A 17,430-nucleotide genomic window follows, 5' to 3' on the forward strand; every position below is an offset into this window, starting at 1 on the left:
TATGTGTGCTTCGTAACTTAGTGCCTTACAGTTCGGTGTATCAAAACATTAGGTGCTGTGTTTATTTTTCTGGCTTACAAGAGTGTTTGGGAAACCTACAGTACATTGCCCTTATAGATAACAACATATGATAGGTAACGTAAGATAGCTGGCCTGAGACAGCCAATGTAATACGAAACATTTAAGAAGCTGGCTTGCAGATTAAGCGTCAAGTCGCTGTCTACCGTTAAATACCGTTCAAATTATTTTCACCCCTCGCAGTTATCCATGTTGCTCGTAGCACGCTAACATTAAAGCATCACATTAGCCAGCTAATGTTCACTGGCTGAATAGCAAACGTGACAGAATGGTTTACTCACCATGTCTCCTGGTTGCTGAATTTTTTGGTAACAACTTTCCCCAGCTCTTGCCCTAAACGGTCGACAATTTTCTGCGACAGGTCTGGATGAGAACTACCGCTGAATATTTTTATGTTTGGCATTCTTGTTTTTTCCAGGATGGAGGAGGACGACAGGGTGAATTAAGCTAGCTATCGTTACGTTAGCTATTTCACCAAACAGTTTGTCACTATAACGTTACTCTCCTGATGTGCTATACGAAATATGAATGCCGTATTATTCAGTTCGTAAAGCTGAATTCTTAATTCGTAGATTTTCTAAGCTATCTGCATACGAGATAAAGACTACACTGACCTAGTTGTATGAGTTGACCTGGTGTCAATGGTTCAACTCCCCCTTAGTTACAAGCACGACACTTCTGTCCCTTGCTTGTTGCCAGAGGTGCGTTCAAACCAGGAAACGGCAAACGTTTTGTAAACGTTTTGAAATAGTTTTTCATTTGCTTAATGTTCACTGTGAGCGTTTGCGAACACATACACAAACGATCTGAGGAGGTAGTTCTCGGCAAACAAACGTGGACGCTGGACTGAGGATTAATGTTTAAATCAAACAATTTGGAATATTTAAATGTTCAAATTTAAAAGTTCAAAGAAAACACGCTCGCCTCGAACGTTCGGCTGTTTGCCGAATTTGAACATTCCTCTGGTTCATCCCCAAAACATCAGGCCAGAAGATGCGTCAAAGCACCACCCACCTTTTCGCTTCACACCACGCCTATCATTTTTTGTTGACAATAGGATGATGAGGCTACTTTCTGTGGCATGAAAGCGACTTTGGAATGCACCGTACAAATGTCTCTTTTTACAAAATATGTTTTTGTTATGTCAAGTAAGACATTTAGTTTTTGTTTCTTATTATGATTGTGACATTTTGCTTTCCCCGAAGACCATATAGCCTACAATACACCAAACTGTAGTACGTCAAGACATTGACTGTCAATAATATGCACGTGCTAAATAGTTTCAGATGCTGCTTAGTAGGCCAACTGGGAAAAAATAACCGATTATAAACTACTCTTATATAAAATAATGTCAACATTTTGCCGGTGGCATATGTCATATTTTCATCTCACATTAGCTTTCATTTAACAAGATAATTAATGGAACCCCCTTTCCTTACAATTTAGCTGTTTACCAACTTTTACTTACCATACGTTTTTGCGGATTTTAGTCTGTAAGTAAGAGCCACATCTGTGATACAAATGGAGGTTTTTACCAGACAGACACAAACTTCCACAGTGAACCATGAAGCGGGCAGTGGACCGCTATGCCACACAGTATTTCTCCACCACATGGTTTGGTCCCTTACTCAAACACCAGGGGTCACTGGTGCAGACACAAGCCAAGATCTTGCTTCCCATCCTATTCTCAGCTACACCGTTTACTGTAGGCTAATATCATCACAATAAGCACTGACATTCTTTTGGTAGCACGGTTCACTTCTATGAAATGTCCATACATACATATACTATTATTCGTTCATATCACATATACAATATTCATTTATTTAAACCATAAAAGCCTAAATTAAATGCCAAATGAGTGCAGTCACCACCCTCACTCCCAAATGAAGAACATATCAAAATGCATTTATGTGTGTAGTAAGTCTGGTGAAAGACAGGATATCGCTGTAAACAGTGATCAAAAGCTCTTTTTATTGTATATTTATCCCATAAACATGATTACAAAACTTATCAAGTTACCAATATTACAGTTTTCACCATACAGGCTTGATCACAAATATGGAAACTTTTGTACCAGTTACAACAAAAAAGTAATACTAGAATAATTTACATGAAAATCTATAAAACAGCAATGAAATCACAAATTGTCAATATTTTTTTCTGACTGTTTCCAACAATATTTTACACTATAGCACAACACTCTAACGACAAAATTGGTCCAGTTACAAAATTCTCAACAAAGTTTCACAGCTTCATCTCATGGGTCATAATTCCACTCTTCCACGATTCTGTCTTTTTGTAATTGTTTTGGTTTTTGAAACCATAATCTTGGCATTTGATATCCTTTTCACAGCATGAAAAGGCAGGACGCTTAGCCACAGCAAGAGACTTCACAGCACTTTCTAAGAAAAATATACACTTAGAAAATATGTTACAAATTGGCACACGGAAAAATATACAAGTCTTTTAATGTCAAGAGTTCATTGAGAATCATTGTGGCAACAACTCAAGACTATGTTAATAAAGCTCCATATTCTTTTACTTGAAACAAAAGGCAAGGAGTATTTTCTAATCAATGTTTAAAATCATGGCAGTACATCAAACATAACAGTATATCATACATTCATAATTATGGGCACAATAAGAATTCAGTTTTTTCCACAGATTTTTTTTCTAATCATATATCATTTTTTTTAAATGTTCCAGTTTGTGTCTATTCTACCAGCACCATTCAAAGGCGAAAGTCCAGATGAAAAACTGAATTCATACTTTGACTCATGGGAGAAAGAAAAAAACGTACATTCAAAAATGCAGTTACAGTTAGAAAATCATCAGGTGGACTTCTTGAGAGCTGCTGAGAACTGGGCCCCACTTGGACCCCCAGGATAGCAGACATTGTCTGATATAAGCTGAAACATGCATCAGAGACCACAGTAAACAAAGCATATAAAAGAGAAAACATATGTAAGTATGCAAGTTATGCCTCAAAATCGGCACGTAATTCACCCTACATTAACATTAATGCATCACCGAACAAAGGCTCTTTTCGCAACAACAAACAGATTCTCTTGCAACAAACCCTGATATGTATACTTGCTCCTCAAAAAAAAGAAGAAAAAAAAAAAAACCTTTGTCATAAAAAACTGGGAGGAATCGGCAATGTATGGTTTAGAGGTTTTTTTCACCACTTGAAAGACTTGGAATTATGTCAACAGCAGTTAGCTTTCCCACCCAGCGCTCGACCCCTCCTCCATATCAAAACATCACAGTACTATATGTGTGACACCAGTGTCTGGGTCCTGTCTTCGTATAAGCCAGTAATTAGTATCATGTGCTCAATCTATTTGGCTCTCCTCATTGGTTGACTGTTGTAGACTGCTGGTGCCATAGAGACAGACTGTGTACCAAAACATGCACCCTTGAAATTCCTCTGCCCTTCAAAACAAACGATCTAATCAACAAACAAACAAAAAACAAAGTTAAAGACTGCAGCAAATGTATGTAGATAAAAATGTCTGAAGTGAGTTGTTCACTGTTTGGCACAATATTTGAAACAGAATTTTCATAGTCAGTAATTAGTAAATAGTGCATACGTTTTTATACAACAGCAATAAATCATTCTTTAAAGATAGAAATAAATAATAAACAAATCAACAAATTCACACACACGTGCACACAACCATCCATCCATCCATACACACACACACACACACACACACACACCCACAAACACAGGACACATTCTCTATGCTAGAACTTGCCAGATCTGATCATCAAACATCACCAGTGGACCCTGTTAACTGGACTGGGAAAAAAGATAAATAATGCCACATTAAAAACTGTACAAATACCAGCATTAACAGACTGATTTTAGTCAACAGGCCGGCAAATCTCCTGAAGAGACATCTTACTCCCTGCAGAAACCCAAACAGGTTCACTGTTGGCACGATAAAGAGGGAATCTTGGGAAATATCTCGTAGCACAGGAAACCTCTCAGAGTCCCTGACTTTTGAGCAACTGAAGGCAACCACTTGCTGATTTGGCAAACAGATGGAATGTTTTTTTTTTTTTGTTTTTTTTTAAAGCATTGATGAAGATCCACTGAACAGACAAAGACTGAGAGCTGTAACAGAAAACAAAACAACAAAAACATTAACCATCACACAAATGCACTGTTTACCAAGGCATTTTCCGTTCATACAAACATATAAAAAGAAACAAAAGAAACTCATAATGTACCTTGAAACCATATCATAAAAATACAGAAGCAGCAATGTCATAACAAAATGCAGCCATGTGGTTCAGATCCAGGAAAGGTGAACAGGAGTCTGTAGTCTTTGTGACAAACGTGTTTGTGTCATGCAGGTTAGCCTAGCTCGTCTGTATGCTAGGTTGTGGCAGGGTTGGGTTGGTGGGGAAAGGTTTACATCATGCAGTTTCCTCTGGGATGCTGGAGTGCTCAAAAAAAGGTTCAGAAGGGTAGTGTGTACATTAGAGGGGGTAAAAGAACAGGGGCAATCAACCAATCAACTGAGGCCGGGGACTGAGTGTTACCTCTGTTTCTCAAGTGTTGCGGTCAGTGCTGAATCTTTTGTGTTCCCTTTGCTGAGAGCCAGCTCCTCACGGGCAAATTTGGCACTGCTCTTGTGACGGTACATCTTTTTGTGGGCGGGACGGTGCGGGACAGGGAAGCAGTCCAAACTGAGCGCCGGGAAGAAGTCTGCCGGGATAAGTTTGGGCGGGTTTTTTGCCCCGCGTCCCACCCCTTTCTTCCCTCTCCCCACTGCACTGGCGCTACCCCCGCTTCTTCCCGGATTCGATTGGCCCTCCCAGAATCTTCAGCGTCTGGCTCTGGAGTGACTGTTCCCCTGGGGGTGGGCACGGTCCCCACAGTGGCTCAACCGACGCCCGCATGAAGCGCTGAACTTCTGCCATGCCGGACACAATGTTGGACAGGATGTTGGACGGCTCCTTGAACTCCTGTTGGTCGTCGTCAGACAAGCCTCCGACACCAGGCCACTCCCCTGTGAGGCCTAACATGGCGACTGAAGGAGAGTCGGTGCCGCACTGGGAACCCACCATTTCTTTGTCTGCCTTCCCCTCCAGTATGGCTTTGATCTTTCGGGCAGATTTCGACTCCTGCCTGGGGGACTTACTCTGCTCGCCTTTGGCAGCTTTGGAGTTTTTAGTCTTTTTGGGTCCCCACTTGGCACCTTTCCGTTTCGGCCCTTTCTGACCTTTTAAACCCTCCTCATCCTTGCCGTGATTGTTGCTCTCATCCTCATTTTCCTCGTCTGGACCAAAGGAATGTATCTGAAGCAGGTGAGTGTGTCTCGATCCGTTCACGTCCTCAAGCTCAGAGCTCACCACTCCACAGTCCCACTGCAGCTCAGAGGCTCCAGGCTCAGGGGTGAAACCTGCGCCTTGCCGAATCAGATGAGGGGAAGGGTTGGGAGTCTCAGGAGGAGACATCTCGGACAGAGAGGCGTGACGAAACTTGTCCGGTGTAAAGTTGGAGATGTCAAGAAGGTCTGTTGACTCGCGCAGCGGGGTCACTTCCTCCAGGCTCTGCTGCAGCACCAGCTGCGGGCTGCAGTGGGACAGGAAGTTGTCATTCATCTCACCCTCTTCCCCCTCGCCTTCTCCCTCATGCAGGCTCAGGGAGCTGTAGTTGCTGGAGGCAACAGAGAGCGAGCCAAGGGAGTCGAAACTGACAAGCCGCCCGACACCACCGTCACCTTGAGTTCTGCTATACTCCAGGTCCAGACGCTGCTGCTGCTCAGGTTGCAGTGACTCCTCGCTGGATACAGCTCTGTTGTCTCCGACTGATGACAAAGGATGGTCAGTCAGGAGGGTCTGCTTGGGAAAGCCAGAGTGCAGCATGGGAGATTGAGAGGGGATGGCAGGCGGGAAAGGAAGTTGGTCTGTCTCCCCAGGCTGAGACGGCCACGTCGCGGGGTAGTTAGTGTCTGCGTGATGTGCGGTGTCGCTGGCGTAACCTTGGGCTTGCTGATTCTCTGCAGGGTAGCTGCCATGGGCATGGGGGGACTGCGGAAGCTCCGACTCAGAAGGGGGTGAGAGAACGCAACTTTGGGGGGGTTGAAAAGGTACCCCAAGAAGGAACGGCTGGGACTGTTGCTGCTGTGGCAACGGAAAATAGGACGTGCAAGCATTGTTTGATGAATCAGACGCCTCCAGCAAGGTCTGAAGATAGCCTCCTAGGAGAGGGGGCACGTTGGCAGAAGCGGTGCCCCCCTGGGAGTTCAAGGTCAAAGTGCATTTGTCTGGTGCATTGCTGCTGGTGCTCACTTTTGAGTCTTGGGGGTTTTTTGTGCGTGACTCACACGGGGTACCACAGACACTGACTACCTTGGCTGACGGGTTAGCCTGGGCCTGGGCCTGGGCCTGGGCCTGGGCCTGTGCGTCCGCCAGCTTCTTAGCCCTTAGTCGAGCCTCACTTTTGAATTTCCTCACCCGTACAGGTTTGTTGTCCTTGCACCTCTCTTCACTCTCTTGTCTTGCTGCCCTTCTCCTTGGTCCCGGACCCCTTGGGCAATCCAACGTGACATTTCCTAATACCACCTCATCACTCACAGGCATTCTGTCTCCCAATTTCTCTGGTTCAGCTGTGTTCATCTGGAATGATGTCACTTCCTGTCTGTTGCCTGCAGTGGGCATTTTTTCCACTGCATGAATCCGTTGGATCCTCAGCCGGTTGGCAATCCTGTGTCTACGTTTTTTCAGACCAGAGCTGGGTGACAATCTGCAGCCATTGAGATGTTTCACGTTGTTGCCTAGTGCCAGCTGCTCCTCCTTTTGGCTCTGCCAAAAGGCCTTCAGAGGGGCCAGTTTCTCATACTGGGTCAGGGAGTCCTCACTTAAACTAACAGGGGTGGTCGATGCATCCACTCTTCCAAGTTTCACTGTCATATGTTTGACTCCTTTGAAACGGTTGATGATTATGTACTTAATGATGACCGGTGGGTCCTTCCGGTGGGACTTTCGTCTCTTTTTAGGGCACCAGTCATCATCTTTTTCCCCCTTTGGCCCGATTTTCGGCTTCGGCTTCTTCTCTGCGTGGTTCTCACCATTCCTCTCGCTCTCAATGGAGTCCACGTCGTAGAGGTAGTCCTCGCGGAAGGCCACCTTCCTCTTCGCACGGAGCCGGTAACTCAGCTGGCTGGAGGAGCTGGAGTTCTCCCGTGACAGATTGCCGTGCTCCCGCCGTGCGAGCCAAGTGTCAGGGGATGACCCTGTGCAGGAGCTGTCGTCGTCACTAAACTCAGCAGACTCCCCGGGCGAGCTGCTGAAGTCAAACAGCGACTGGCTGGCAGGGCTGATGATGGGGGTCGTCGAGAGGGTGTCACCTTTGTCCATATCCCACGATTCCGGCTTCTCACTCGACGTCTCTCGCCTGGTGCATGCTGGGAAGAAGCCGAGGTGTTGTGCCTCCTGCTGAACCAAGGCGTCGGCGTCGCTGCCGCTCTCATCAACCCCGTCTGGGAAGGACTCGTATCGGATCTTGAGCGAGCAGACATCCCCAGCCAGGGTGGTGTCCTCCTCCTGGAACATGTAGTTCTCCACATCCTCCTCGCAGAAGAGGTTGACAGCCAGCTCACTGCGGGAGCAGAGGTCCAGCAGCTCCATGCGGCTCTCGCTGATGAGAGACTCCAGGCAGCTCCAGTCCTGCGTCTCCTCCTCCCCCAGGCCCTCGTAGATGCTCTGCGCCGCCGGGTCCCCATCCGACTCACTCCCCTCTCGCATCGCCCGCTCGGCCGCTTCCTCCTCCACGGATGATGCCGACGCAGCTCCCGCCACCACGTGGGCCGAGCCACTGAGGAGCTGATCAGACAGGACCGGCTCCCCGGATTGGCTGGAGGATGAGCTGAGGCACTGAATGGTTGAGGCTGGGCAAGGTTGGAAGTCCTGAGTGAGGCCTAGGACAGACTCACAAGATTCAGGCTCTGCAGAACCTTCGGTGTGAGAACTCAGACAGTCACCTCTCCCCTCAATGCAGCCAATACAACTGCCACTGCCACCGCCACCTCCACTGCTATCACTGCAACCCAACTCCATTGTAGAGAGAGGAGCCTTATCTGCACAGCTCTGAGGCCAAGGTTTTACTGACGTGGCACAGGAGATGGAGGAGAGGGAAGATAAGGAGGAAGAAGAGGAGGAGGAGAGTGGAGAGAGTAAAGAAAATGAGGAGAGGGAGGAGAGGGAAGAGAGAGAAGCTGGCGGGGCTGCGGCCTCATCAGGGATATCCACGAGGCCTGGGGAGGATGAGGGAGACAACACCGCTGGGCCGTGAGCTGGGACACTGACTGTGTGAGGTGTCAAAGTCGGATAAAGATTGTGGAGCTGTTCTATTGTTGACTCTGGAGCTGAAAGAGGTTGAGGTAAAAGAAAGAAAGAGAGTGAGAGAGAGACAGAGAGAGAAGGAAGGGTGGAGGGAGAGAGATAGAGAGAGCAAAACATTAAACATATGACATTATATGTAAGAGAAAAAATTATGTTCGAAGGTAAAACTCGAATTTTGTGTGAGACAGAGAGAACTCATTTTAGCTGGTGACTGAAAAATGGTTGTTGACAGAACAGTAACACACCCATTACTGCATTTCATATTGACAGTAATTTGGGGATTTAAATGCACACCAACAATGATATTGGTCCTAGCTGAGTTTTCATGTCTGCAATAATTTTCTCATTGTGGCTCTCGGAGTCTCATCATGATTGCAGCACTCTCACTTCTCAGTTTGCTTCCATATCTGTCTCCAATTGTATTCTTTCTCCTTTTCGCCCGGTTCCCAACCACCAATTACCCTTATTTTCTCTCTGTACGTGTAACCACAAGAAGGCTGAAATTAGTATGTGCCACACCTAATACTGTACGTGTGCAGATGGCTGCCGGCCTCATTTCACAAGCAGAGCGTTTTTTTTAGGTGTTTTTCAGCAGAGACATCAAGTGTGTGCAACACCTAAATGTTAAGATAAAGGCATCATAGGTGAGGTTTCCCTTAATCAGCACATAAAGTTACAGGCAACATCAGAAAATGAGCTTTGAGTTCAATTCCTACCCACAATATTTTTTTTTTCACTGCGATGCAGCCTACTTGGTGAACAATGGATCCTGTGTATGAGCATCTACCTTCAGCCACTTACTTCTTTGTTGAAGGCAGCACTTGGGGTTCTGGAGGACATCCATCAATCATCAATAGTTATAATTCTTTCGGTGCATCTCTGCCCCGTGTCCAACCTACAAAAACAAATACAAAATGTATAATGTAAATGTACATATACATTACAATACAACGTACAACTGAAATACTAGTTAACCACATTGTTTTAAACATTGGGAATTTGTATTAAATAAACATAAAGTACAACATAAATATACAATTAGTATGTGCAATACAAGTTGACCATGTCATTGAACTGTAAGAAACTGTCTTGCCAATCTGTTTAATGGTATGTTCCCAAACTGGTGAACCTCACCCAGTCCGTCAGAGAAAATACATGCTTTAAGAAATTAACCAACTGTCTTGATGACTAATGACGGCATTAAAGTATTTGTCTCTCATGCACATACTTGCTTTTAGAAAATGCCAATCTAAGACCCAGTAGCCTCTAGGTCAAAATATGAAAGTCTCAGAAAAACACAATAAAATGAAGGCCGAATTCATCTCATGCCGTGCTGCACAGAACACAAAACAGGAGTGGAAATCAGAGCAGATTACTAATGAGAGGCCACATGGGATGTGACCACTTCAGTCAATAATGTATAGGCTTAAATAAAACATGGATTAGGATTATTTATTGTATTATATTTTCTGTCGTTTTATTTCTTGGAGGACCCCTTCATATCAGAGGTGTCAAGCACATTTGTTGGCTTTCTGAGGGTTCAGCTCCGGTCCAGATTAAACCTCAATATTACTGTCTCTGCCTTCAACAACCCATGTTGTCCTTGTTTGGTTTTACCCAGTGCTTTGTAGTATTTGTGCACTAGCAATTATGACTTGCCTAAGAGTGTAATTTCACATCACCGTGATGCAGGCAGACAACTCATAAAATGTGACGCAGTGTGTTCTACACTTAGTTTTCCTTATTTTGGAACATTAGAGCATTCTCCACTGCAGTAAACCTATGCTCAGATTTCTAATAGCCCATATTCCGTAACATTTTGATCCTTTTGCCCCATTCATCCAGTCTTACAGATATGAACTCTTTATTACGTCATACTCTCCTCTTCTCTTCACGCTCTCCTCTTTATGAGATCCCAAACAGCAGCTTCTCTAGACCAAATCTGGCCCTGTTATGTTTACATTTACATTCACTCCAGGACACCTTGGAGTAAGCACTAAGTACTAAATCTATTCAATAAGACAAAATGCACGGAGATCAGGTAAGGAAGTGCACGGTAAATGCAAATTAGGCATATTAGGGTGTTAGGCGAGGGGCTGCTTGCGAAAGAGAAGACTGCCAGATCCGTTTATCAGTTCCCTGTGAAGAGGCAACATGTCTATTTGATATTAATTAGATTTTAAAAAGTAAACCTTGAGTATTGAGTCATGCTGGCTCCTTAGTTTCAGAGTGTAGGTGTAAAACTGTGATGAGCCAGTGAGTGCGCTAGTATTTTTTTAATGACAACCCTCCCGGTAAACAATCAGCAGTACACAAATAGATTAACTTCTCATTGCTATTTAAAGGTAAACAGTAACAGTTTTTTCGTGTAAATGTTCAGAAAAGCAATAATGGGATGTACTTGAATAGATTGTATATTTTGTGTCTGACATTTTTCTATATTTTTTTCTCATGCATAACTGCAACAATAGCACTGTCAATAACTTCAATAATATGAAATTATATTATCACTTAATTAACATTACCGGTTCATGCTAAATCAATTAACTTTCCTTTTGCAAGGTTTCCAGGCATAACACTTACATTTCTAAACTCGGGCTGACAGAGCTACTAGCATCAATGGCATCCGAGCGATGAATCACTGCTATGCATCAGAAGGGATTAAGGATACTGATTATGACCTGAAGACAATGCACACATACATGCACACATAAACAGGCCTTCCAGTTTTAACACAGTGCTTGTAGAACATAATCTATAGGGACTGGCTGTAGAAAATGTAGCCAGCTACCTGCCTTGTAAATGCTTGTCAAATGTTTATGTAAATCAAACATCCATGATTGCAGCTTCCCAACCTGGGTTGTCTTCCATGTAACTCGGCAACTGTTTACAAAAACAGAACCAGTAGCCTACAACGTGGGGTGTTTCAGACAAACACCATAAGTCATCAAGAAGTGAGTGATCTTGGAAATCCTGGACTAGATCCTAGACTCATCTGCTACGGTATTTGCAATCTGTTATCTACAGCATGCAGTGTGCTGTCTACACTCAACTCCACGCTACAGTTGTCCATAATCACATTTCATACTGAAAACAGGTCCTGATGATCAGTCTCTTCATTGTCTACTGTGCTGCCTGCTCCTGCATCCTATCTCCTCCTTAGTGAGGAAAACAGTTAAGGCTTTAATGCACACACAGTAAATACAAACATGCTCACTCTCCTCAAAAGCTATCAAGAGCTAGCATATTGATTGGATCAGACACATTCAAAAATAATATGCCCCAGTAAGCTTAATCATTTATTTGCTCACAGGCTTTTGTTCATATATCAGTGTGTGATTATGATAAGTCAGGGTAAATAACATTTCTCCTGGCTGCTGATTGGATGGGAGTGGAAGGACTAGTCATGTGCATCAGAGGTTGTGCCACCATGCAGATGTCTGGGAGTTGCACTCTTTCCCTGGTGTACACATTCACTATGACAACAGAACATTAAGAGTCTCTCTCCTGTTCTTCCCCTGGTGTATACATTCACTATGAGAAAAGGACATTAAGAGTTTCTCTCCTGTTCTTCCCCTGGTGTATACATTCACTATGAGAAAAGGACATTAAGAGTTTCTCTCCTGTTCTTCCCCTGGTGTATACATTGACTATGAGAAAAGGACATTAAGAGTTTCTCTCCTGTTCTTCCCCTGGTGTATACATTCACTATGAGAAAAGGACATTAAGAGTTTCTCTCCTGTTCTTCCCCTGGTGTATACATTGACTATGAGAAAAGGACATTAAGAGTTTCTCTCCTGTTCTTCCCCTGGTGTATACATTCACTATGAGAAAAGGACATTGAGAGTTTCTCTCCTGTTCTTCCCCTGGTGTATACATTCACTATGAGAAAAGGACATTAAGAGTTTCTCTCCTGTTCTTCCCCTGGTGTATACATTCACTATGAGAAGAGGACATTAAGAGTTTCTCTCCTGTTCTTCCCCTGGTGTATACATACACTATGAGAAGAGGACATTAAGAGTTTCTCTCCTGTTTAATGTTACAGCAACAGCTGTGATATTTGGGAGCTGTGATATTTAGAGGGTATTTGCTCAGAAGGCATTCAAGCATTTTCTGCAGTTAAATAATTGTATGAGATTATTCAGAGCTTGGACACAGCTGCCTTTGTATTTATTGACTAACTGATAAAGGTCAATTTATAGTCCAGTTTAGAAAACTAGTAGTTCTATTAAGCCATATATGTGGAAAATTATAGAAGGAGTCTTGAACCTAGACGGATTCTTAAAGGAATGCAGTAAAGCAAGAAAATTGTCAGAACTGCAGTGGAATCGCGCATATCCTGATTGAAAGCAGCAGTATGGAGTTCTGGTCCAAAAGTAGTGATCTAACTACCAAACAAACCCCAACAACACAGTTGGTACTGATAAAACTATTGCTAGCGTGTGTCTTTTTGCAATATAGTTGGCGATGTCGTGCTGCAAAATCTTTTCTTACATTTTCGCAGGGTGATCTGACCCTGACCACCAGTTGTTTGACCTCGACACAATCTCTCGCCCATCCCCTGACATAATCCAAATAATCAAAACAAAAGCTCAAACTTTTACAGATTTCAATCAACTGCATATCTTCAGTTCTGAGAAGAGTGTTTATAACAATATAACAGCCAGGGACCCCAGCTTTAACTGTATTGTGCCTTTTAGTGTGAGCAGCTTCCCTCCATTACAGCTGTAAGACGACAGCAAAGCAACAGAATATCTGAAATTGAAACTAGAACTGACAGAAGGATATCCAGTTATACAACATATCAGAAAATCAGCCAGCCAATGAGAAATTAGTCATTTCTGTGACCATGGTACATAGTAATTTCAAAGGTAAAAAGGTAAGCCTGAAACTGTTTCTGTTTCTCAGAAGAGTTACACGATGAACCTAGATCTTCTCCAGGCAGATGCTCCTTCATGAGTGCACACCTAGGACAAGAGCAGATCTGTAAGCAGACTGGTAAAGGAAGCATTGAGTAGGAGCCTGCACCTTACTAACCTTAAAGGTGCCATACACAGTTTTGTTGTCAAAGATAAATATGCTTCTAGACAAATCATAATGTAATTCAAACAAAAGAGTGACAAGATAAAAAAAATTACAGAGGCCCTGAACATTCAGTGTATCTTGATGCTTTGCTCCAGATTCGTTTTATGCATGCATTGTCAGGGCAGGAAAATGTAAACAACTGCAATAAAGGGCCAGATCTTGACAACAGACAAATAATGTCCATATAGTGCATATGAATATTGAGAAATACTCAATAATCAACCTTTCAGATAAAACATTTTTTTAAGTCCTGCATTATTTTATGAAAACAAAAATCTACACATTGCACACTACTGCAGCAACTGGAGGCACCGTTTTGCTATTGCATTCTGTGATGTGGCCACCAACTTGTTGGTCCTCCACACACAGACAAACACACCTGTACCGTCCAGGGATGAACACAATAGATGTGTGAATGCTTACATCAACCACATACCAACAGACAACATTTTGATTCTGTGACATTCTCAAATAGATAGGCATGAAGAGTGCAGACATACCACACGACATGCCAATATTTGATGTTCTAGCTCTAAAAGGATGCCATTTGGCAGCTCTGTTTTAAACTTCATTTGGATATATCAATGTTATTAGGCCTACTGAATAAAAACAGCTGAGCTTTATCACGAAGACATGCTGGTCATGTAAATGATCCTTCAGTATTAACGTGAAGGTCATCTTGAAGTCAAACAAACACAAAACTAACGGTGCAGTAGCCCTATTTTTCATGCATCTGTGTTTTACAAGCATGGGAAATAACGGGACCAGGAACCAGAGTCCCGGCACAACATCGGCTAGTTTTACACCATTAAAAGGTAGGCTACCTCTGGCAAATACCGAACAACAACAATAATAATATATGGAAATACAATTTTAAACATTTGTATTAGGAAATCTGTTTCAGTTCAGTCAGTAGGCTATTACAGGCGTGCTCAAACCAACCCAAGTGCCGCATGTTAACATAACCTGCATGTAGGCTATATCACTTCTTCAAACTGCCAATAAACCAGAAAAAGAGTATATACAGATTACTGCAGCATGAGACGCAGCATCGCACACTGTAGGCCTAGTGTGCACAGAGGAGCATGTTCTGACGTTTTATTTTCACGGGAAGGGAATGGTGTGTGTGAGAGAGGACGGGTACTGGGGGGCAGGGCATTATTATTGCCTGCATAGAGCACAACCAGCCAAATCGATGGCCGGCCTTTCGTATTAGCATTCATTCAGCAGGGTGTTCAGTCTTTCTAAGGGCTAGTGTTATGACAAACAATTGACATATATACAGCTTACAAGGTTACGCGTATAACTCTATCAGTCTCACGGGAGTAGTGTATTCGTCTTTCCCTCGCTGTTGCATGCTCACATCAAGCATCTTGGGCTGATCCGCACCGTATCAGTCTTACCACCCTAGACACCAGGGCCGCCGTATCACCGTCAACATTACCCGCGTTTCATGCGATTAAGGAAAAAGATTACACCGTGTGTGATTCCCACGCTGTATTTTGCCGCAAGCTCACCTTGTTTTTAACCCACGAGCCAGGACTCTTCTGTAGCAGCAGGTGGACGCGCCTCTCGCGCCGCGGATCGCCTACCACTCCATTTTTATTTCCCGATGCTGTTCGGTTCCTAGGAAACAATCAAAGCTCTGCCCTGTCCCGATTGCTCTCTCATCCTTGTGGTTAACATGAGCGCGGTGGCTGCTGTCATACAGACAACAACTGCGTGGGCTACTCAAGCTGTTTTTTTTTTTTTTTCTGTGGATGTTTTTCTACCCACAGCTACACCCCGTCCCTGGTAACGACGACGCACTCATGCGCTGCTACCCCCCCTTTTGAGACCTGCCATAAAGAGCGCGCCCACACATAGTTCGCGGGATCGCGCTTAGCGTGCCCGGCTAAACAGGTGCAGCGCTCTCGGGAGTAGCTAGACTGGCGAGAGAGTCTGCTTCAGACTACTGAACAATTCTTCCAAAGTCATAAACTTGGCATGTGGACAAAAGAATATGTGCTCTATACTGTGCTCTAACCAGCTACTTCATTCTGTAGAAGCCTAATTAGCATTGACGTGAACTGGGCTAAGCCAACATCCATCATCCCATCTGGAAGGGACACATTACCCATTAGAGCCTATAAATAAAATTACATTTATGTACATCCTTCTGTAATAGGAGATCAGCCCTCATGCTGTGTTCGGTCAAAAGTGACCGTTTTGAAACTTCTTTAGTTTCTTTTTTATAACGGTCTTTAATCAAAAATATTTTCTTTGATCTCAAACTCACGAGGATCCATGACATCCTTCATCAGCCTATATGAATGCATACAAAAAATTATAGTAAAATGTATGAATTCTTTTTTTACAAATAATTTGACTTTGTTACATTTGGTGTGTTTCCGGTCAAAAATGACTGAGCCTTCAAAATGAATGTCTAAGACTGTAATGTTTAGAGTTTTATGAGTGAAAACAAAACGTTTTTGGATGTCACATTTCAATGCAGCCAGTTGGGTGCTGATATGAATAGGTGTGCATTTTCATCATGAATCATAAAAAGCATTTTTACAAAAAGCATTATTAATATTTATGTCAGGCCAGTCAATTCTATTCCATTCTAAAACTATGTTGTGAACACAACATGAGGGTTAAACACAGACAAATACATAGAACAATCCAAACTTAAGACTCCTACTGCCTGGGGCAGGGCAACCTAGTTCCCATCGAGTTCCCAGGACATATGGAATGCAAGTTATAGTAGACAATATAAGGGTCAATTCTGGTGTACTGGTACACAATATCTGCCAATTTAAGAATTGTTCATTTCAGTGTGTTGCAGTGAGACAGTTATTCTGCTGTTAATACCATGTGCCTATCACTATGACTGCACTTCCTGGTGTCTGGTTCCACCCTGGTCAGAGTATTTGTCACTTTTTGACCATGTGATGTGGATGAGGTATATTAGCCTCTGGGTCCATCCCATGGTCCTCTGGGTTCATCCCATGGTCCTCTTCTATCCCATGGTCTTCTTCTATCCCATGGTCCTCTTCTATCCCATGGTCTTCTTCTATCCCATGGTCCTCTTCTATCCCATGGTCTTCTTCTATCCCATGGTCCTCTTTAATCATCAGCTGGAGGCTAAGGGTCGAGAAGAGGAGGTGATGCAGCTTATAGATAAATTACCAGCTCTTTACTTTGGTCCTCTTTACTTTGGTCCTATATCCGACGCGATTTCGCTCGGATCCACTTTGGCAGGGTAGATAGATGTTCAGAACGCGTGAAGTCAGAGTTTCAGATTTTATTATATTAACAACGTAGGGTTTACACAACAACCACGTTTACGTTCACGACCACGACCACGGTCAAAAAACTGTGTCCTTCTACTCCCGCCAACTCATTCAAACACCCACCACCTGTTACCTGTATGTAAAGGTAAATCACCACAAAGGGCGGAGTTTAGACACCCAATCCGTGCCCAACACCAAGCAGCCTGTGACACGGGCTACACCAAACATCACAGCAGAGCCTAGATCGCAATACTAACAATATTCAAAATACCAGAAATTACCAAACAACATAAATATCACAAATAAATCACAAACAGCAGAAATGGCTCCAACAGGTGCTGTTGCAATTATGACAGAGGCCAGTGGTAATGAGCTAGGTGTGTGTGTGTGTTGTGTGTGTGTGTGTGTGTGTGTGTATTTATGTGTTGGTGTTGGTTAATTAGACTCACTCACTGTTTGCAGTAAGTCATGTTGACAAAATATACTGATGTACTTCTGTGTCTGCTGTTGCTAATGTTGCTGTATGTGTGCAATGCATCATGTACACAACTCAGACAAAGACTCAACGCCTGGAGTGCACCCTTCACTGTCACTCATTGCCACAGGGTTAAACGTGGCCTTTGCTATT

At 43.5% G+C, this 17,430-nt stretch overlaps 2 protein-coding genes across 3 annotated transcripts in view; both read right to left on the reverse strand.

The window, feature by feature from the left end:
* LOC105890483 (ribose-phosphate pyrophosphokinase 1-like) overlaps nt 1–1,014 on the reverse strand; it is an 8,965-nt gene extending 7,951 nt beyond the window's left edge. Inside the window, exon 1 of one of the 2 annotated variants that reach the window (XM_012816508.3) lies at nt 360–1,014. In XM_012816508.3, the coding sequence (XP_012671962.1) occupies nt 360–481 (122 nt within the window). In that variant the 5' untranslated portion in view covers nt 482–1,014. The remainder of the gene's footprint in view (nt 1–359) is intronic. The other variant, XM_012816507.3, reaches the window with a different exon arrangement.
* A 3,861-nt stretch (nt 1,015–4,875) lies between these two features.
* LOC122128491 (neurite extension and migration factor-like) lies at nt 4,876–15,667 on the reverse strand. The gene is made up of 3 exons (XM_042708502.1): nt 15,045–15,667; nt 9,244–9,337; nt 4,876–8,465 (listed from the first exon to the last, which is right to left on the reverse strand). The coding sequence occupies exons 2-3, from the start codon at nt 9,284–9,286 to the stop codon at nt 4,876–4,878; spliced, it is 3,633 nt and encodes a 1,210-aa protein (XP_042564436.1). The 5' UTR covers nt 9,287–9,337; nt 15,045–15,667.
* Nucleotides 15,668–17,430: the final 1,763 nt, after the last annotated feature.

This window comes from Clupea harengus, chromosome 8 (genome assembly GCF_900700415.2).
Source record: "Clupea harengus chromosome 8, Ch_v2.0.2, whole genome shotgun sequence".
NCBI lineage: Eukaryota > Metazoa > Chordata > Actinopteri > Clupeiformes > Clupeidae > Clupea > Clupea harengus.